Raw genomic sequence first — 21,720 nt, 5'->3', positions numbered from 1 at the left:
AGAGATACTGTAGTCTTGACATCACACATTTTCGTGAAGCTTGAAACAAAAACAAAATTTTTAAATTGCCTTACCATGGAAAAATCATGGGTATTTTCATGGATGCAGCAATCACCACAGAAACGTGATTAGTCTATAAATATGGTGAGTTAAAGTTCCTGACATTTTTTGCTTATCCACTTGGGACTGAGAATATGCAGTGAAATAAATATTTAAATAATAAATGCCCTTCCTCTTTTAGATTCAGTGTGTGTGTGTGTGTGTGTGTGTGTGTGTGTGTGTGTGTGTGTGTAAAGTTTTGCAGTTGTGAGCTGCCATGTGGAGCAGGGAACTCGGGTTCTCCATAAGAGCAGCAAGTACTCTTGACTGCCGAGACCTCTCTGCAGCCCCAAAAGCTGGAGATAACATTTAACTGATCTCTTTTGTTTTTCTCTAGACAGAGCTTCACTATGTACCCTGTGTGACCTGGAACTCTCTTACCATGTCAGCAATGAACTCAAGATATCCTCCTGCATCTAAACATTTTCTTCTGATATATCAACTATGAGTAACTTTCTAGTATATCAATGTTTTTACTCTTCTTTTAAGCACATTATTCTTTTTCTGATGCAGGAACTTTTCTGTTTGAAAACTCCTGCTGTAGCAATAAATACCAGAAGACATGTCAAGAGCAGTCATAACTGTGAAGACAGGGTTCATACTAGAAACCCCTGTCACTTTATGGCTTTTGCAAAGAAAGTTCCAGAAGCTCAGATTTGACTGTAGCTTCGAGGGTTGTTCTCCTGTTCCTGACCCCTCCTGTGGTGTTCTCTCTCCAGAGTTCAGGAGATTTCCATTCCCTAGCATACAAAGGCAAATGCTGAGTCAGCTAAGGTCTGTTTGGATCAGGCACCCTTAAACACGTCTGTAGTGTTGGGTCACACAAAGAGCTTGCGCACTGGGGGCTTGTAGGGCGCCCTCCTGTGGTGAACAATAGTACTGCGCATGCACAGGTTTTGCACCTGGTGTCAGTTGGCCAGTAATATGCTAATGAGGGGTGGTACCATGCTAGTGAGGTGATTCATTCTCCGCCAATCCCTGGAGTACAAGTAGTGGGGTGATAGTGGAATGACAGTGGGGTTATAGTGGGGTGACCCGTGCCCCGCCAATCCCTGAAGGATTATTAGCCTACTGCTGTCTATATAAGGTGAGCGCTCTTGCTGCTTGAGGTCCCCTGTCCCTGTTCAAGAGAGCTGTACAGTAAAGGCTTGTTCGCAGAAGAATCCTGTTGCCACCCGTTGTTTATGGTGGTGAGACGTTGGGCGCGCAACAAGTGGTGGCCCTGTACGGACACCCGAGGACATCCTCATAGATTTCAGAACCCTTCAGCTCCAGGATGGCGACGTCGGAAAGTTCCCAGTAAGGGACGATAAAGTTCTCTGGAGGTAAGCAGAGACGATGAAAGCCTTGGTATAGAGGCCGAAAGGTTTGTAAGCAGAGAAGATGAAAGCCTTGGTATAGAGCCCGAAAGGTTTGTAAACTACGGCAATGTTGTTTCCAATTGATCCTTTGTGGGTAGGGCTTGTAATTTTGTTTATTTTTTTTCTTTGTGTGGGAAGCCATTACAGCAGTTAGGACAGGTCAGAGGGTCCTTGCAGAGCAACAAGAAAGTATGTCGGAGGGAGAAAAGGTCTCGAAGGAAAAAAAGAAAAGAAAAGGAGATAAAAGGAACAGAGAGAAGGCAGAGATAAAAAAAAGAGGATAATCAGGACCAGGAAACAAATAAGATATATCCTTCTTTAAAAGCCTTGATCTTAGAAATGTCAGACAATCTAGAAAGCATCACGGACAGCTTAGAGAAAGTGAAACTAAAGGTAGAACCATCGGGTCCCGGGCCTCCCGCAGAGCAACAAAAGGAAGCGCAGGACTCGACCTCAGTTCTACCACCAGACTCGTATTGACCCCTCGAATGGGAACTCAGGTGGTGGATACAGATTTTAAAGGCCCCAGTAAGCAGAATTCAGAAGGATCACAGAAATTGAAAGCATGTGCAAAGATAAAGATTTGGGATAGTGGTAGTGGTCAAAAGGGGACAAGGTAAATAATGGTAAAATTTTTTTGTGTATGTGTTCTTTTAGAGTTATGTTAAAATCTAGAGAAGCAAAGTCGATTCTCATAGATGCTTTTAGTCTTTGGACCCTGACTAGAGACAGTTTACACCCTAGACAAGAGAAAGAATGGGGTTGAGAAAAACAGTCCTCCCGAACTCCACAGATGCTTTGGCAAAAGAAGGAAATGAGCTTAAACTTTTTGGAGCTCTCCTGGGAACAGAAGGAGGTGGGAGACGTCTTGCCTCCTTGCTGGCTCCTATTGGAGAAGTGCTTATTTCTGGTTCTGGGTTCTTTAGGTAGGATGTCTGGGTCCCTTTGGTGGGACACCATCTAGTTCTTTTCCTCTGTGTCTATTGTCTGTCCTTGGTGCACCAAGCTGTCCATGTATGTCAATTTATGTCTGGGTCTTGCTTCTCGTTGCTTGAATGTTTTGTGTTTCATGTTTAAAAGAAAAGGTTAAAATTTTAAATGCTGGTTGATTCACCCATTGATGTAGCTTTAACTCCTTTCAAGAAAGGAACAAATAAATAAAAAGTTTCAATTGGCTTTTGGAGCCTGCATCTGTAGCTAGAAGCCTAAGTCCACTGGGCAAGCTCCCCAGGGGGCTGGCTAAATGTTTATACTAGGTGATCTTAAAGACACCAGGAGCTTCACAGCTTCTAAGGTAACGGAACTGATGGCTGTTTCTCTTAGAAAAATCTTTGACTGTGATTATTGGACTCAACAGGTGACAAGGTGTTTCTCTTAAAACTACAGCTAGAAAAAGTAAAAATGGTGATTGATTTAAATATTAAAGGTATGTGTAGCCACTTCATTTTTGTTTCTGATTGGCTTTAAATGTATAAATATTCTCTACATGCCTTGGTTATGGACTATTGGCTTTTAAGTTTATTGGATATGGTTAAAAAAAATGTAACATTGGTAACAGAAAGTTGACATAAAACTGGTAAATTTGGATAGAGTCATTCTAGACAACATGTGGCATGAGCCAATCTAGGGAAACAGGTCTAAATTGGGATGATATTTTTATGGAAATCTTATCCTAGAAACCAGGCTTCTAAAAGATTTTAAGACAATGTCTCTTTATTTAAGTATTGGAGACCGCACCATCATGTGTTCATATGTAGGAATTGGCAGTCAAACCTTGTAGCATGAAGGATAGACTCGGTGTTTTGGAGACTGGATTTTGGGATGATGAGGCTGATCTCGAGGAAGAGGCTGCTCAGTGTGAGAGGGAGAGATATGAAGATTGTGGCACCCTAGAAGCGGCTTATGCGAAGGTGGTTAAGATGCTTGAAAACAATCAATTGTTCATAGCACCTGAAAAGGTTCAAATGGGCCAAATGGGAGAATATTTAGGAACTAAAATCACTCCTCATAGCATTTCCCCTCAAAAAATTGAATTACGAAAAGATCATTTAAAAACATTAAATGATTTTCAAAAATTACTAGGAAGCATAAATTGGATTCGACCCTATATTAAAATGCCCAATGTAGATTTACAACCACTTTATGAGATCCTGAAAGGGGATTCTCAGCTTACTTCACCCTGTGCTTTAACCAAGGAAGCACAATTATCCTTGAGGAAAGTAGAAGAAAGACTGGAAAAGGCAATGCTAAAAAGGTACAAGGAAAAGGAGGATCTCCTTTTGTGTATACTGAGAACCTTTCGTCAGCCTACAAGAGTGCTATGGCAACAGGGACCGCTTCTTTGGATTTATCCCCATATTTCTCCTAATAAGACCCTTGAATATTACCCTTCTGCTGTTGCACTTGCTGTGTTAGGCGTTAAGTCTTGCATTCAGCATTTTGGTATTTTACCCAAGAAAATTATTATACCATATACAACTGCTCAGATGGGAACATTGTGTGCCTTGATAGATGATTGGGCCATATTACGCTGTAGTTTTGGTGGAGAGTTTGACAATCATTATCCTAAGGATCCTTTGCTACAATTTTTTACTGAACACCCAGTGATCTTTCCTAAGATCACTGCCTCAGAGCCTTTGTCTGGAGCGTTAGATATTTATACAGATGGCTCCAAAACAGGTGTAGGTGCCTATCTGGTTGATTCTCAAGGACCAGTATTAATTCAATACAGTCCAGGCACCCCCAAATTATAGAATGTAAAATTGTATTGGAAGTTTTCAAAAGATTTCATGATTCTTTTAATTTAATTTCTGACTCTGCTTATGTAGTTAATGCTGTGCGCTCACTTGAAATTGCAGGGCCAATTCGGTCTACTAGTACTGTATGTCAAATTCTTTTAGAATTACAAAATTCGATTTGGGCCAGAAAAAATAAATTTTTTATACAACATATTCGAGCCCATACTAATTTGCCTGGTCCCATGACCAGTAATAACGCCCTGGTGGATGCTAATACTCGTAGAGAGTTTATTTTTCATGCCGCTCCGGTTGATCTCGCTAGAGAATTTCATCAAAAGTTTCATGTTCCTGCTTTTACTCTTCAACAAAAATTTAACATCTCTAGGGCTACAGCTCGTGATGTGGTGTTACGTTGCCAGAATTGTGTTCAATTTCACCACCCTCCTCATGTGGGGATTAACCCTCGTGGTCTGATCCCCGCTAAAACTTTGGCAGATGGATGTCACACTCATCTCAATTTGGAAATTTAAAATATGCTCATGTTTCTGTTGATACCTGTTCCAGTATTATACACGCTACTCTGATGACTGGTGAAAAAGCTCATAATGCCATTAGTCATTGCTTAGAGGCATGGGCAGCCTGGGAAAGCCTGATAGTCTCAAGACAGACAACGGGCCTGCCTATACTGCAAAGTCCTTTCAGGCATTTTGCCAGACAATGCAGGTCAAACATACTACAGGATTGCCATACAATCCCCAAGATCAAGGAATTGTGGAAAGAGCACATCATACCTTAAAAGAGCTTATAAAAAAACAAAAAGAGGGAATTGCCAGCAGCTGAACACCAAAAGAACAACTTTCTTTGGCTCTTTTTACTCTAAATTTCTTAATTTTGGATGCACATGGCCGCTCTGCCGCGGATCACCATGCTGCCACTACACCTATGACTAATGCAGAAGTAAAGTGGAAGGATGTCTTAACTGATGAATGGCATGGCCCAGATCCCGTGATTTCGAGATCTAGGGGAGCTGTCTGTGTTTTTCCGCAGAATCAAGAAAATCCAATTTGGGTACCTGAGTGCTTGACTTGAAGATTGCCTTCTGCTCTTCCTGAAGATGAGACTACGAACCCTACTATTACTGGGAATGGTAATCCAGGTTGATTCACACATCTTGTGGGCTATTGCCAGATTCTGGCCAGTACCCATGCCAGTTCATAGCAATTCTACTGTTTTGCCAACCTTTTTCTCTACCTCCTGTTTTCGTGATGTTCCCTGTATAGTACCAAATGGAGAAATGCCCCAATGGTATGCCGCCATTAACTTTTCTCTGTCACATACCTTATGTTTTACTGTTTAAGAAATCTTCCCTGCCCTGCGTTTGGTTGCATAGAGCCACATTTCAATATTCAATATAATATAAGCTCTAATGTGAGCAATGTACCCATTTGGCATCTGGCTTTCTATTAGCTAATCAAAGGATAGATTTAGTTCAAAAACAAATTGAAGCACTGTGTCATATGACACAGCTGTCCTGTGTTTCTGCCTTTAGAGGTTTATGCATTATTCCTTTGCGAGCTAACTTTTCTCAGCATTCTCAACAGAGCAAAGAAATCTCGAATTACCTGAAAGGAAACTGGTCCATGAAAGCAGAGCAACTATCAAGACAATTGCTGATGCAGATTGCTGTCCTCAACAGCACTAGGTTGGACCCCATCACAGTTGAAGATTTGTCCTCATGGATTACCAATGCTTTCTCTCTTTTTAGGGAGTGGGCGGGCATGTTTGCCTGGGGAGCTATTGTCCTCCTGGGTTGCGGAATAGATCTCTGGCTTATTGGCCATTTAAAAAGAGAACATGCCAGACACGAAGTGGTTGTTTACCAGGCTATGACCACCATTAAAAAGGGTGCTTCTCCCAACATGTGGCTGGCCTCTTTGAAAGATTAAGAGTTCGCCCTAGATCATTTTTGTCACTGTCATGTGGAGTCATTGTATCCAGAGACGGGCAACTTTCCTCAAGCTCGGACCAGCCTAAGACATGGAGCCCAGTGGCAATAGGGTAACTCTATGACGGGTAATGCCAAGTTTGGATGAGAACGACCTAAGACAGGAGCAATGACAAGATTGACGTGACACCCAGATCTAGACCAGTCATTTTATTAAACAAAAAAGGGGGAGATGTAGGGCGCCCTCCAGTGGTGAACAGTGGTACTGCGCATGCGCAGGTTTTGCACCTGGTGTCAGTTGGCCAGTAATATGCTGAGGGGTGGTACCACGCTAGTGAGGTGATTCATTCTCCACCAATCCCTGGAGGACAAGAAGTGGGGTGATAGCGGAATGACAGTGGGGTTATAGTGGGGTGACCCGTGCCCCGCCAATCCCTGAAGGATTATTAGCATACTGCTGTCTATATAAGGTGAGCGCTCTTGCTGCTTGAGGTCCCCTGTCCCTGTTCAAGAGAGCTGTACAGTAAAGGCTTGTTCGAAGAAGAATCCTGTTGCTGCCCATCGTTTATGCTGGTGAGACGTTGGGCGCGTGACAGGGGCTGGAGTCATCCCCTCCAGAAACTGTAGATTTTAGGACATGACAGGAAACTCATTGCCTAAGAGGATCCTTAGATGGGTTTGATTCAAGCAATCCATGAAGCAGACTCAGAAATTCCTTGAGGATTTTGGAGAACTAGACTTTTCCAAAGCTATTGAATGGGGAGCAATTCTCAACAAACCACCGACTCTAATTAGCTTTACAATTCTAGTTCCTGTGAATATTCCAGTTAAAACTGTGCAGGAGATTCCTCTCCACCAGTGACAGAATTAAACCCAACCACCTATTGGCAGGAGGTGAAACCTAGGCCTTACTTAGATTACAGGCCCAGATGTTCAGTCCCTAATCAACACAAGTGTCAAGAAAGCAGTGACAGCAGGAAACCGCTGGCAACCTTCATGAGCTCTCCTCGGCTTTTGATTCAAGCTGGAGTGTTCGTGGCACAGCCTGAGTGCTTTTGTCATAAAGGCCTCTTCCTGCTTCTACACAGCTTGCACCACAGCACCAATGCCAGATGGGAGCAAATTCCCTTCCAAGTGGCCTGAAACGGTGCCTCCATCCCTTCTGTTCCCAACTCCTCTCTGTCCTCAAACGACTCAACATCAGGAAAAGGACAAATATTCTCTTCCCCAATACAATGATTTATGGTTTATTTAGCTTTATATTTATTCCCCCCCCCCAAAAAAAAAAAACAATTAAGCATCAGCTGGGCCTGTTTTTTAACTGTTGGTCACGGTGATGATCTTATTGGTATTAACAATAGGAAATCGTACATACAGCTCCAAGACACTTTTTTCCTAAACTCCTATGACTGGGTTAAGGGCCCCTCTGTGCCTGACCATCAGAGTTCTCCCTGTAGTTAACCTTTATCTCAGCAGTTACAGCCTACCAAGGCTAGGGGCTCATGTTTATGACCTCACTACCACAGACGCATGTGGAAGACGCTCTCTAAAACCAACACCTCCCAGAGTACCTGGGATATAAAAGTAGTTATACATATTTCTGTTGGAAAAAATGGACAAACAAGATCTAAATGTTTTGTCAGGAAAGCATCTTTGGACGGGGGGGGGGGGGGGACAGTGAATGGGATGTAAAGTGAGTAAGAATAATAATTTAAATTAAAAAATGTTTTCCATGGCTAGTTCATAACGGTAATTTTGCTACTGTTATGAATCATAATGTAATTATCTGATATGCAACCCCTGTGAAAAGGGGAGGGAGAGGCAGACAGATCTCTGGGTTTCAAACTGACCTGGTCTGCTTAGTGAGTTTCAGGCTAGCCAGCCTACAAAGTAAGAGCTTGTTTCAAAACAAACAAACAAACATAAGTACTGGTTTTATGTGTACATTTTCATATGTATTCATGTTCATAAGTCACTGTGATTGTCAGCTTCAACTGTCAACTTGATACAATGTAGTATGAACTGGGAAGAATCTTAATGACTGCTCAGATCAGGTATGACTCTGCCAGGTTTTCGGATTATATTAATTAGTTAACCATATTGAGGTAAGAAGTTCCAAGATAAAAGTGGGAAACACTATCCAATAGGTTCAGATCCCAGACTCTGTAAGAGTGGAGAGGCTGAGCTCCATACAGATGCACCCATCCATTGTCCTGATCTACATACAGATGCACCCATCCATTGTCCTGATCTACACACAGATGCACCCATCCATTGTCCTGATCTACACACAGATGCACCCATCCATTGTCCTGATCTACACACAGCTGCACCCATCCACTGTCCTGACCTACACACAGATGCACCCATCCATTATCCTGACCTACACACAGATGCACCCATCCATTGTCCTGACCTACACACAGATGCACCCATCCATTGTCCTGACCTACACACAGATGCACCCATCCATTGTCCTGACCTACACACAGATGCACCCATCCATTGTCCTGACCTACACACAGCTGCACCCGTCCATTGTCCTGACCTACACACAGATGTATGCATTCTTTCTCTGCTCAACTGTGGATGTGGGCAGCTGTCAAGTCTCTGCCCCACTTACTGACTTCCTCAAAACAAAGTGCCATAACCTGGAACTCTGAGCTAAAATAAACTCTCTCCTACATTGCTTGTATCAGGAACAGAAACGACACTAGGATGGTAGCCACATGATTTTTAAGAACATTCATGTATAGTGAAGCCGTTTGATTAGTCCAGGCCCTCTAGAGGGTGCGAAACAAACATCATTCTAGCAGACTTCAGGTGAAAATGACGACATACGGAATAGACTCTGATAACAAATGAGCCACTGCAGGCAAGGGGTGATGCCCACTAGTCTGTCCACTAATTTATCACTGACACCAACATCTATGTATACTATAGTGGGGATAGAAATGCGAAGGCCAGCCAAGTCTGAGCAGGCAGGTCAAAATTAATTTTGATAGAGTGTGAGATGCCCTGAAATTCTATACCAACATATTGATTGCAACGGCTATGTAGGTGACCCTGATAAAGATTTGGTGTTGACAACACAACAGTTACAACAGGGAAATTTTAGAACAAGACTTCCTCGATTAAACTCTTTAGTACATAACCTAGCAAAGCCAATCAACTTCTTTGGTCTCCGATTCTTTGTCTAATTCATAGATGAGGATAACAGTGGCGGTCCCAGGTGATTTGTAGAATTGTTTTAACGATCCAATGCATAAATTTATGTGTAACATATCCAGAATAATCCCTGAGAAACACTAAGGGCTCAGTAAATCTTCACCTGAGGTCCACATGAGTCTAGTGAGAGGGAGGAGAAGCATTTGGAGTACAAAATCCAGAAGACTCACTCAGGCGCTAGTCTCACTCCTGCATGACTGGTTCACCCTGTTCATATCCTGGACCTGTCAAAGGCCCAGGGTGATCAGCTAAGAGAGTGCCTTAAGATGGTTACTGCTTAGCAGAGTGTGACTAAAGGAAATTAAGATGTCTCATTTGACAGCTCTCTACTGTAGTCAGTTCCTAGTGAGCAGTCATGAACCATAAGACCTATGGCAAATAAAAGTCTAATTCTTCTGTTTCCCACATTGGCACCTTCATTCAGATGACCCACCCCAAAGAGAACCCCCTTTATGAGTCTATTGTACTGCAGGGTTAAAGACTGCTACACCAGCTGACGTTGGGTACTGTGTTTTACCTGCTCCAGGTAGTTGATGAGGGAGTTTTTGTTATCTTCCCAGTAGCTTTTGAGAGTCTCTTCAGGTGGGAACTTCTCACAGCTAAGCTCCACAGTGATCTCAAAGCAGTTGCTGCTCAGGTAATTGAAGTCTTGCATTCCTGCCCAAGCAGCAAAAAGTCAGTACGTACATACAGTGGCTGCAAGTCTACACACGCCCTTCTGGTAATCTAAGGCCTTCAACAAAAGACAGAACAGTCGGTACACTGAAGGACTCCTCAGGAGTCTACACAGAAATGGCCTCCCATGGGGAACAGAAAACATTCTTGAGAGACTCTTGTTTTAAACACACAAAATCCAGTGTCTTAAATGGTCATTTAGCTCAATGCAACCATGTTGTAGGGTGGGGACAAAAGCAGATGCCATCCACATTACTCAGGGCTTAATGGACTTCAAGAAAGTCAAGCTGAATATCCCTTGGCCTGGTAAGGAAAAACGCATCGCTCTAAGCCGCCTTCCTATGAGGCAGGAACTGGGAGAGTCTGCTGAGATGACATGAAACCGAACTCAATGTGTGTTCCTGAGGGATTCGGACTTTCAGTATATGATGTCTACTATCTATGCCTCTTAATTATATCAAATATTAAATCGATTAACATGGCACATCTACTTCATATTAGATATAATGTTAATTATACTGCTAACTAAACCACAGAGTAGATTTGATACTCAGAATAACTTTAATTAGATTACCATCACTGGGGGTGCTGTTGTCTAGCAGACGGCTTTCCTAGAGCCAAACTACCCACATTCAAATTGCTGTGTTGGCTGCTAAGAGTTCCTAATTGCCTCCCTCTACTTCCTGTACAATGGCTAAGAGCTACATGGCTGGGAAGGTTGTACCTCCAGTACTTCGTGGCAGCCCAGAGCCAATGGAACAACCCAAGATGACCCTTTTTGTCAGAAGACTTTCCTGTCGCTTAGAATCTGGGTCCTTTACCTAGTAGATCTGGCCAAGGCAGATGCACCTCTCAGCTCCTGACTGGATGTGCACGCTAAGCTCCTGCCTTGACTTCCAGCAATAATGGACTTGGACTTGTAACCCAAATAAACTCTCCTTCCCCTCTGCTGCTTTTAGTCAGGGCATCTGTCACAGCAAGAGAAATAAAATTATGACAGGAAGGTAAAGATCTTCTGAGTTTTCTTTGTTTACAGTGGGACATGATTGACTAAGGCGTTGCTATGGTTACCATGAGCATTATCAGTTCTTTGCTAATTCATATGACTGTATATCATGCAGATGATACACAGGCTGCTTGGAGAGGTTGGTCCAAAGAAATCACTGAAATTTTCTCTCTTTGAATCCTAAGTGAATCCACCCTTGGTGCCTGCTGGTTCTCATTTCTCCCACCTCACGTAATTCAGGACTCCCTGCCTTGGGAATAGTGCCACCCACAGCAGGCTGAATTTCCCACATCGATGAACAATCAAGATAATCTCCCCAGACATGTGGTCAGGCCAATGTGATCTAGAATGTCTCTCAATTGAGGCTCTCTTCTTGGGTGATTCTAAGTTATAGCAACTAGCTATATAATGAACAAAACCAGTGTCTTAGAGCAAAATACAAAACTGCTCTCTAACATAAGATGAACATACATTATTCTCCACCTGATGTACTTAACCTTAAATCTCACGTAGACCATACTTCCCAACTGACAGAGGGAAAGTGTCAGATCTTGCCTGCCCAAATGCAAAATCTGAGTAGAAACAAAAGAAACTTGTACCATAGAAAACATAAAGAACATTCTCTAAGAGCATAAGGAATCAAAACGTAAAGCCCTTGCTCTCTCTGTTACCAGGTGAGGCATAGGAAATATCCCTTAAGTTATTGATGATTGTACATTTGCACGTTTTGCCCTTCATCTCTAGTTGAGGTTACACCTCTAAGTAGCTGGGGCAACTTGGCAAATGAGTTCTGCAAAGTAGTAGAGAGAAGGCCACAGGAGTTGCCTCATCTGTGGGGGAAGGTGTCCCGGACAGCCCCATGGACTAGCAAGCAAGCATTCAAATATATGAGTTAATGGAGGCCATTCCCATTCAAATCACCCCACAAGGTCTGCTAGATGCTGCTGCATAGCCTCCAAAACGCACATTGGCTTAAGAGAAAGGCATGGCTCGCCTAACATAAGGAGGCCCTCTTACTGCAGATGGCTGAACTAGAAAAGTGGCTAGTTACCCATATTCAGTTTCTATATCCCTAGCGTACTCCTTCAGATAGTAGCACCTCCATGTTTAAATCAACAAAACCAGAATAACATGTAACAATCACCTCGCTAAGACAGCAGAAAGTTTCATCTCCTTTTTTAATGACTGAGGAAGAGTGAAAATTCTATAGGTGGCGATCATTTTCTGAGTCTACATGGTAAATAAAAGAAGCCAAGTTCCCAGAATCAGAGAGCAAAGGGGACACTCACCACCGGGGACGCTGTACCATGCACCACCATTGGTTGTTCCATCTACAAAGCTACTGTCATCATCATTCTTGCGACAGGGAGGTCGATTGGGGTCAGACATGACTGGGTTGAAAGAAGAGTATGCGCGAGCCAAGCTTTGGAAAATTGCGTCATCAGGGCAGGAACTGTATTCGTGAGCAGTACCTAGAAAATGAATTCACAAGATGGGAGAAACGGACAGACTGCGACCCAAAAGCATCGTTCGCTTGCTGAAGAGTCCCTGCTGACGTAACTTTTAGAAAGGTGAAAGTTTTCAGGGAAGATGAAAGTTAAAGAATCAAACAAAAACACCTAGTTTGATTCTCTTCCTTAACACCAAAGTGTAAAGATTAGGCAGAATGTCCTAGGACCATACCACCCGGAAAGCCCCTGCCTCAGAGGCTAAGCAGGGCCGGGCCTGGTTAGGACTTGAATGTGAGGTTAGGTGGAATGCGCACTCTACTTATGAACCGAAAGCCTCACAGGAATGGTGAGATCACAGCAGGCCGGACCTGGAAAGATGGAAATATTTAAATTGTTTAGTTAATAAATTATTCTTTGGTAGGGCACAGGTGTCGGTGCCTGTGATACCAGGACTTGGGAGATCTAAGGAAAGGATCTAGTTTAAGGTCATTCTTGGCTATCTGCGTCTTAGGCCAAGTTCTGGGCCAACTTAAGCTATGTGAAACCTTGTCTCAGATAGATAGATAGATAGATAGATAGATAGATAGATAGATAGATAGATAGATAGATAGATAGATAGATAGATTTCACCAGTAGCAATTTTATAAGCACTATAAAGTATCAACACACAGACTGTCCGACATTAAACCTGAGCTGTTTCTAAGCTTTCCTTGCATGTATATGGCAGGAAAGAACGTTTCTTTTGACACCCTGTAGTGTTATTTACGTGTTATAATTATGCCTGACTGACGAGTTACCTGGCTAACAGTAAATCATAAGATCTCAACGTGCACCTAACAGTGCTATCTAACCTGACTTCTTTCAAATCTGGGTTTTCAGTATCTAAAACACAGATCTTGCCCTCCGGGGTTCTCGGAGAAGGGATTCTACCTGGGAGTTTCTCTCTAAAGCTTAACTGAAACCCATGAGAGAAAAATCAAAGCAATGCTTTACCTCTGTGACACTAGCAGGGGGGACCCACGGGCACAAAGTGAGAACACGCTATGTGTTGGGATTCCCACAGCAAGGGTGAAAGTCGCAGGCTGCCTGGGTTATGAGCCACGCTGTACATGAAGCTCTCCAATGTCTGTCTGAGATCCACTTTACCAGAGACCAGGACTGGCCTGAATTTATAGTGGTGCTAAACCTTCCTATAGGCTCCTGCTGGCACTATTTAATACAGTTTCTTATGTTTCGGGGATGAGGAGGGTCACAAAATTATTTCGTTGCTATTTCATAAGTGTAATTTTGCTACTGCTATGAATCATAATGTAGAACCTGGTGGTGGTGGTGCATGCTCTTACTCCCAGCACTCGGGAGGCAGAGGCCCGAGGTTCTCTGAGTTTGAGCTAGTCTGTTCTACACAGTGAGTTCCAGGACAGTCGAGGCTCCACAGAAAAACCCTGTCTCTAAAACCAGGAGAACAACAACAAACCCTGTATGAATCATAATGGAGCCTTCTGACATGCGGCCTCCAAAGTGGTCACGACCCACAGGTTGAGAATCACTGTTCTAGGCCTTCTTTTTTCGCCTCTTATTTTTTTTCCAAAAGTTAATCGAGCTCCTGTTTTCTTCTAAAAGCAAAGCACTACAAGCCATTCTGCCGATTACCTGTCTGGGCCAGTACCACATGAAATAGCTGGAGAGGCTTGTAAACGCAAGCGCGCGCTTGCAGGCACTGGTTCCCTGAGTGAACACTGCAAGTGAGACGCAGAGGCACACAGCTATTACAATCCCAGCCCTTGGGAGGCCAGGGATTTGTGAGCTCAAGGCCATCTCAGACTGCAGAGTAAGATTCTGGTTTAAAAAGCGAGACAACACAAACAGCAGCAGCTAATACAGAAATCATGCTGTCATTCTTGACTGGAAACTCAAGCCACTTGGGGGTTTGGGGGGAACTACGTACCACTCCGCGTCTCATCATACGGGTAATTAGCCACGAGGTCTCCTCCGTGCAGGTTGGCAGAGAGCACAAATGGGATGTCCATGATCCAGTGAATGACAGCCTTGGTCTCGGGGGCAAGCTGTTCCAAAGAGTAAAGATCACAAGAATCAGAAGCTGACAACTGACATTGGTGATGTCTCCGAACAGAAGACAAACAAAATCACAGACTGCTCACAGTTCAAACAGGCTGGGTTTAGAAGGGAAAACATTTTCTTAGGAACAATACTCAACCTGCCAGGATCCGCTATGAAAAACTCTCCTCCTCCCCCTCCCTTTCCTCTACCTCTCCCCCTCCTCTCTCTCAGTTTGAAAACAACATGCATATCACATTGAGGACCCTTCCTCTGTCTGCCACGGCCCACACAACCTTAAGAATAATTCGGAACAAATTGAGAAACGCCTGTTGAACCATAAAGTTTTTCCTCCACGCAGGTTTAAACACGGCAGATTTTATTCCCCATCATTTCTTACTATTTTTCCATTTCCCTTCAACTACTTCAGACATTGCCTTTATGACAGAAAATAGTCTCACTCAGAAAATCGGTTTACTTTGGAACAGCCATTTTAAGTTTTAAACAGAAGCACGCATTTTAGGAATTCGTGCTGACTTTTCAATGGTTCGTGGCTTTTCTTGGAAGTAAATAAGAAGGAATTTATAACAAAAGAGAAAAATCAATGTTGTAAAATTATAAAAATAAAAAATGTATAGATGTCTTTTACCCCGCTTGGTCCACACCGCGGTGTGCCAAGATATCTGCTAGATATCTTGGCGGAAACACATCCCAACCGCACACTTTCCTACACTCAAACCCTCACATAAAAGAACACATAACACAATAATCTTAGATCCAAGTGATAAGATATAATTGCCCACTTAAGCATACAAAGCCCGGTGCCATCCATCCCTTAGGAACATTAATAACAACCTGTAAATACACAGGGCAGAATCTTAACGTCACCTGCCATATTGTCCTGCCACGGCTCCTCCCCCTCTCTCCCTCCAGTCTCTTCCCTTTCTCCTCTAGTCTCCTCCTCTTCCTTCAAACTTCTCTCCCGCCCATCCTTCCTTCTCCTCCAATGACAGGCCTCCCTCTATCCTATACCTGCCCCTCATCTGTACTTTACAAAATCAATGGGGAGGTGGTTCTGGTGAAGTCACCTGAGTTCTGAGTACTGACTAGGCAGCTGTCATTGGGGCAGTGAAATTAGCATCAAAATACAGTAACTTCAGGGCAAACCACAACAAATCAACTTGATTTTCTTGCATGAAGGTTCTTTTGTGTGTAGAACCTCTCATAGCAAGTGGGAAGGACCTCAAACCTCTCTCCAGTCACCTTTGAATAAAAGGGAAGGTTTCCATGAGCTCAGAGTTACCCTGCCTTGTCAGGACAGAGTATGTAGTAGTATCAGATTTTTGTGTTTCTGTGCTGTTGATGACCAGGTCTTGCCCACAGTGTTTCTACCGAGCACCGCAGCATCCTCACTGGACCTGCGAGCTACTCACTGCTGTTTCACAGAGCAGAGTCCAAAGGCAAGGTGCAGCTAAGTAGCATCCAAGTTTATACAAGCAGGGTTTCAAACTCAGGCTACAGGACTTAGGGACCACACTGGCTCTAAATTATCAGTTGTTCAGTACTAAGCATGTTCAGTACTAAGCACCCTTCTTACACCATAGGGTGTAAGAAGTCCCCCACTTGTGAGAAAGTGTGATTTAGAAGAGGGTATAGTTAACTGGTTCCAAAGGAAGTTTATACAGGACATGTAAACTGGTGTTCCACAACACAGCGGGGTAACCCTTTGTTAATAAAGACCTAGGAGAAGACTAGAGAGATGACTCAGAGACCAAGAGAACTTATTGCTCTTCTGGAGAACCTAGCTTTACTTTCCAGCACCCACATCATGCAGCTCACCAACACATATAACTCCAGCTTCAGAAAATCTAACACCCTACCGGATTCTACAGACACTACATACATGTCACACACACACACACACACACACACACACACAGAAAGAGAGAGAGAGAGAGAGAGAGAGAGAGAGAGAGAGTACAAAGAGATAATGAATGTCTAAGGAGCTAGAACTGCTAGTCACTCTGATTGATCGTTGCACCTTCACATGTGTATGGAGGGACCATTTCAATCCCACAATTGTGTCAATCAAAAAGAAAAAGAGCTATGCACTATTTTTGTTATTTCTCTGCTTGGTTTTGTTCTCTCTACTAACCAATGCTAGATGCAGAATATAGAGCAAAGACATACAAGCTCAAAGAAGAAAATGTTAGTGACTTCATAATTTCGTTCCATAAACACATCTACCTATTTATATCTGCTTTACCCTCTGTTTGTAACAATATAGTCATTTCAAATTTAAACTTTAAAAAAATGTGTTTTGGAACAAGCTCAAATATAGTCCTGAACACACAACCTTTCATACAGTTCTTAGCTTTTGTCTGTTAGGTCTCTTTTATACAAACATACTGATAATGCACATGTTACTGTTTTCAAAAGCAATCAAGTAAATTCTATGATTGGACAAAATAAAGAGGTTTTTGTTTTTTTGTTTTTTGGGTTTTTTGTTTTGTTTTGTTTTGTTTTTTGTTTTTTGTTTGTTTTTGTTTTTGTTTTGTTTTGTTTTTTGACTGTGAACAGTCTTCCATCCTGACTAATGCTGGGAGTCCCTGGTTACTGTAGTTACCTATCTAACTGACCCATTTTGTAGAGAGCCCCCCAAAGGCAAGACCCTGAAAAACTACACAACCATTTATGACTTTAAAACTCCTGTAAGTGTGCTGGCAAGATGGCTCAGTGGGCAAAGGGGCTTGCTGTTGAATCAGAGTTTATCCAAAGGGCTCACAAGGCAGAGAAAAACTGACTCCCAGAGTTTGCCCTCTGACCTCCATGCACACTTATAAACACCCGCCCCCACAACAAGCACACACAAATAAGCAAATAAATAAAAATTTTTAAAGCTTCTAAACTTTTCCATTTTAAAGACTCTAAGTTTAGCTCAATGACATGTTCTATAATTAGATGGCTTTGGCATTTAAAATATGTTAAAACTATATTTATTCAGATGCCTTCACAACTCCAGCCAGTAAAGAAAAGCATAACAGTAATAAATTTTCGGATGTATTTTAAGCCCTGCTGTCCTCAAGCAATTCAGGCCAAGGCTCACGTGCTGGACTGAAGCAACCGCGGAGGCAGCCAGGCTGAGAAGTTCGGGGCCAGATGAGAAATGAAAAAATGAGAAAGGGAGGGAAGATTTTTATTCCTAATGTCTAAAAAATGAGGAGAGTATTGGTCCCTCATGGTGTCTGTCTGGAGCATGGCGACATCTGTAGGGCTTCCTTGGGAAACAGGATGTTTTCCTGCCATCTGTCACACACATACCTCACAGACCCTGAATCTGTATCCAGTGAACTCTGCATCCTAAACCATGATTCCTGGCACACAAAACAAAATAAACCTTAAAAAGTAAAGCCCTTTTTGAGGCATAAAGATATTATGTTGAGAAAAGGGAACTTGAAAATGAAGACTACACTTGCTCTGAACACTTGCTCTGAGTCTAAATGGTGTGTCATTCTTAATGTCAAAAGTAAAGAAGGCAGAGAGCCAGACATGGATTATTAGTTACCTTTTATTAGTTACTTTTCAATTGCTGTGATTTTTCAACAGCACCAAGGCAACTTATAGGAGAAATAGCTTACATAGGTCTTACGGTTTCAGAGGGTTAGAGTCCATGATCGGTATGGCAGGGATGTGACATCCTCCTTCAACACCTCCTAATCCCCAAACAGTTTCACCAACCGAGGACCAAGTACTCAAATACATGAGTCTATGAAGGACAATATTATTCAAACCACTAAAGATTTACTATAACAATTAAATCATCTCATATCTCTGGTAATGAATTAAAGTTGAAGTATGATATCCTTTCCTCTAATGTAAAAGTGGCATTGGGGCTTTTAAAATGAATGCTCTCCTACACTGCCTCTCACAGGCTGGGAGGTGTTAGGTGTGTGCCATCATGCCCAGCTCAACTGATTAGATAAGTCATAATAGGCCCACAAAAACATAAAATTGAATATATGCAGCTACACAGAAGTTGAGTTAATGTTCAGGACCCACAGTTACATAAAAGTAAGCCAGGGTGAGAGGGCTACACTAGCAATTGTATGCGGTTGGTACTGACTGACGATAGCAGTTGAGAGCCACTGAGTCCCGGGCTCAATTCCTGGAGTCATGGGGTAGCTCCCAAGGGTCTGTAACTCCAGTTCCCAGGGAAAGGCCACTTTGGTTTTCATGAGATTGTCTCAAAACAAACAAATAAATGTCACAATTTTCTCTCACTCTTTTTCCTCATTCTCACTCTTCCTTCCGCTCTTCCACTCTTTCTCTCTCTCTCTCTCTCTCTCTCTCTCTCTCTCTCTCTCTCTCTCTCTCTCTCTCTCTCTTCCTCTCTTCCTCTCCTGGCTTGACATGATAAAAAAAAATGTCACAATTTTGTGCCAAAATGACAAAATAAGAGGTAATATCTTAAAAAAATGAATGCTCTCATTTCAAAAGTACATAAGCACGTCTCTTTTGAAGATTGATTTTTACTTGTAATTATGTGTACCTGTGGGTATGTGCACATGAGTGCAGATGCCTCCGGAGGCCAGAAGAGGGCGCCAGATCCTATGGAGCTGGTGTTACAGTGGCAGTGATCTTCCCAACACTGGTGCAGCAAGTGCTCCTCACAAGGAGCCATCTCCCCAGGCCCCGTTGGCATCTCCTAACAAGATTGCCCAAGGCAAACGTATGCAAACGCTGTAGCGAAATCAGGCATGCAAGGGGTGGGGTTAACTAGAGAGGGAACCATCCATAATGGCTGGAAACAATCTCTTGTGCACAAAGGTGTCAATCAGTCCTCCTGTGACCAAGAGATTCTCAAACTAATAGAGAATAATTCCTGTTTATTATTTTCCTCCTTTCTCGGAGTTAAAGATATATTAAAGCATGAGCTAGAGAAAATATATGGGCAAATACCAGAGCCAGCCTCCACGACCCCCTTTCTGTCTTACGACCTACAGCTGATTACCCTATGCTGCTCTCTTCCACCCAGACCCACTGCTCTCCCTTCTCCTGAAAGTCATTTTCAGGACAGGAAACTGTAAAGACGTCTATGACTCAGAGGAGGGACGTTTGTCTCTTAATACCAGATACTGTGAGGCTCCTCCTCCTGCAGAGTCCGTGTCTCCATCTAGCAACTCCAGGAGCACAGCCTGCATCCTAAGTGCAGAATCCTAATATAGAACTCTGAGCCAAAAATCTGGAACTGCCCGCCTCCCGGAGCCTCCTAACCGGTGTCTCTACATATGATGGTGGATGTCTGTCTGAACTCCAGCTGTCGATTTCTGTTGGGTGCATTTTTCAGATACAGCGAGTCATTGGTGAGACTTGTTTATCCTTACTCATACGAGGCCCTCAGCTGACTGTGTGTCAGGCTCAGCTATGAATCATAGCAAGCAATGGACTGAAGTCAATGAGCAAACAGCCCTATAAATAAACAACTATGCTATCAGGCATATGCAGCCCTGTATAAGAACAGCACCCACCACAAACAAATTCCCAGAGCACAAGGAGTGTCAAACAGGAGCTGCTCAGAGAAGGTCACATGGGGGAAGTAACTCAGAGTGGAAGGGAAGAATAGTCTAGACAATTAGAAGAGCAGCCGATATGAAGACTGTGATGTTAGCAAATGGCACACTTGGGGGTACAACTAGAGCAGTTGACCACCAGAGGCAGATTAAGGAATAAGTCAGCCAGCAACCACAGTATCCACAGGGCATCTGAAGGGTCTCGGAGCTGTAATGAGAGTCTACTTCCCAAAATCTCACATAAGAACTTCCTAGAAGTAGTGAACATCACAGGGCAGGTGCAGCAGCACTTGGGGATAGAAGTAGGAGAATTTCAAAGTCAAGGCTAGCCTGGGCTAAGTACCAAGATGCTACCTCCAAAACACGGAAATAAGTAAATAAAAACAAGAAGAAAGAGGAGACAATGGGGCTGAACTAAGCCAGGAACTGAGATGGAAATGAATGGGGTCAGGTGGTCAAGTCTTCGGGAAATAGGGTGAGCAGGGACAGAGATAGGAAGTGAAAGACCTTGATGATAGGGATGAAGGAAACAAAAGCTGTTCTAAGAGGAAACACTTCTTTCTAGATGTTCTGAGCTTGGGGTCCTAGGTACCACCTGATAAGGAGACCCAGTGAGCAAGGGAAACAAAAGGAAAGCTCCCAGGGGGTGTAGAAGGAATTAGAAATGTGGAACTTCAGGAGATCTTATACAGAAGCTCATGAGAACACCTCCAGGCAAGGATACGAGTACCAGGAAGTAGGTAAGCACAAGGTGAGACCTGGAGGAAGGCTGTGTCTCTTCTAAGACAGACAGTGCATGGAAAGAAACTCAGCAGATGTGAGGAGCAATAGAAAAGGTAGGTATGGTGGTTTGACCATGCTTGGCCCAGACTATTTGGAGGTGTGGCCTTGTTGGGGTGGGTGTGTCACTGTAGTCGTGGGATTTAAGACCCTCATCTTAGCTGCCAGGAAGCCAGTCTTCTAGCAGCCTCCAGATGAAGATGCAGAACTCTCAGCTCCCCCTGCACCACGCCTGCCTGGATGCTGCCATGTTCCCACCTTGATAATGATGGACTGTACCTCAGAACCTGTAAACCAGCCCCAGTTAGATGTTGTCCTTGTAAGAGTTGCCTTGGTCATAGTGACTGTTCATAGCAGTAGAACCCTAAGACAGTAGACGATGTGGAATTTTACAGGAGAAAGTTTAGGGAAAAAGGACAAAGATCAACAGTGTGGAGTCCCACAGAACTTGGTGGTCAGATGGGGCTGGGGTGGGGGAGGGCTTGCTCCAGCCAAGACTCCCAACTGTGTTCTCTGCTTCCCCCATCCCCTCCCTTTTCCACACTTTATCCGGAGTCCTCAGAGGCATGCTAAGTCCCAGACTCCAGCCCCTCCAGCCTTGGCCTGGAGAGTAGAACGTAACTGTCCCACCCAAGATTTATGCCATTCCAAAGCCAGGTGATGGTGGCACACTTAAGCCCAGCGCTCAGGAGGGAAGAGGCAGGTAGATCTCCGAGTTCGATGCCAGCCTGGACTACAGAGTGAGCTCCAGGACAGTCGACGCTATAGAGAGAAACTCTATCTCGAAAACAGAAAACAAAAACCAACAAAAG

General features: G+C 43.4%; 2 protein-coding genes across 1 annotated transcript in view; both read right to left on the bottom strand.

The window, feature by feature from the left end:
• Positions 1-21,720, bottom strand: part of Erich1 (glutamate-rich 1) — a gene marked incomplete at its 5' end in the record, with an annotated part of 52,793,804 nt that overhangs the window by 52,446,583 nt on the left and 325,501 nt on the right.
• The window catches only part of Cpe (carboxypeptidase E), a 110,792-nt gene that overhangs the window by 7,414 nt on the left and 81,658 nt on the right, over positions 1-21,720 (bottom strand). Inside the window, 3 exon segments of the mRNA NM_013128.2 lie at positions 9,889-10,028; positions 12,342-12,524; positions 14,449-14,566. Coding sequence (NP_037260.2) covers positions 9,889-10,028; positions 12,342-12,524; positions 14,449-14,566 — 441 coding nt within the window.

This window comes from Rattus norvegicus, chromosome 16 (genome assembly GCF_021556685.1).
Source record: "Rattus norvegicus strain SHRSP/BbbUtx chromosome 16, alternate assembly SHRSP_T2T, whole genome shotgun sequence".
Classification (NCBI taxonomy): domain Eukaryota; kingdom Metazoa; phylum Chordata; class Mammalia; order Rodentia; family Muridae; genus Rattus; species Rattus norvegicus.
Note: the sequence above shows the minus strand (reverse complement) of the source record. Positions and strands in the feature narration are given on the sequence as shown.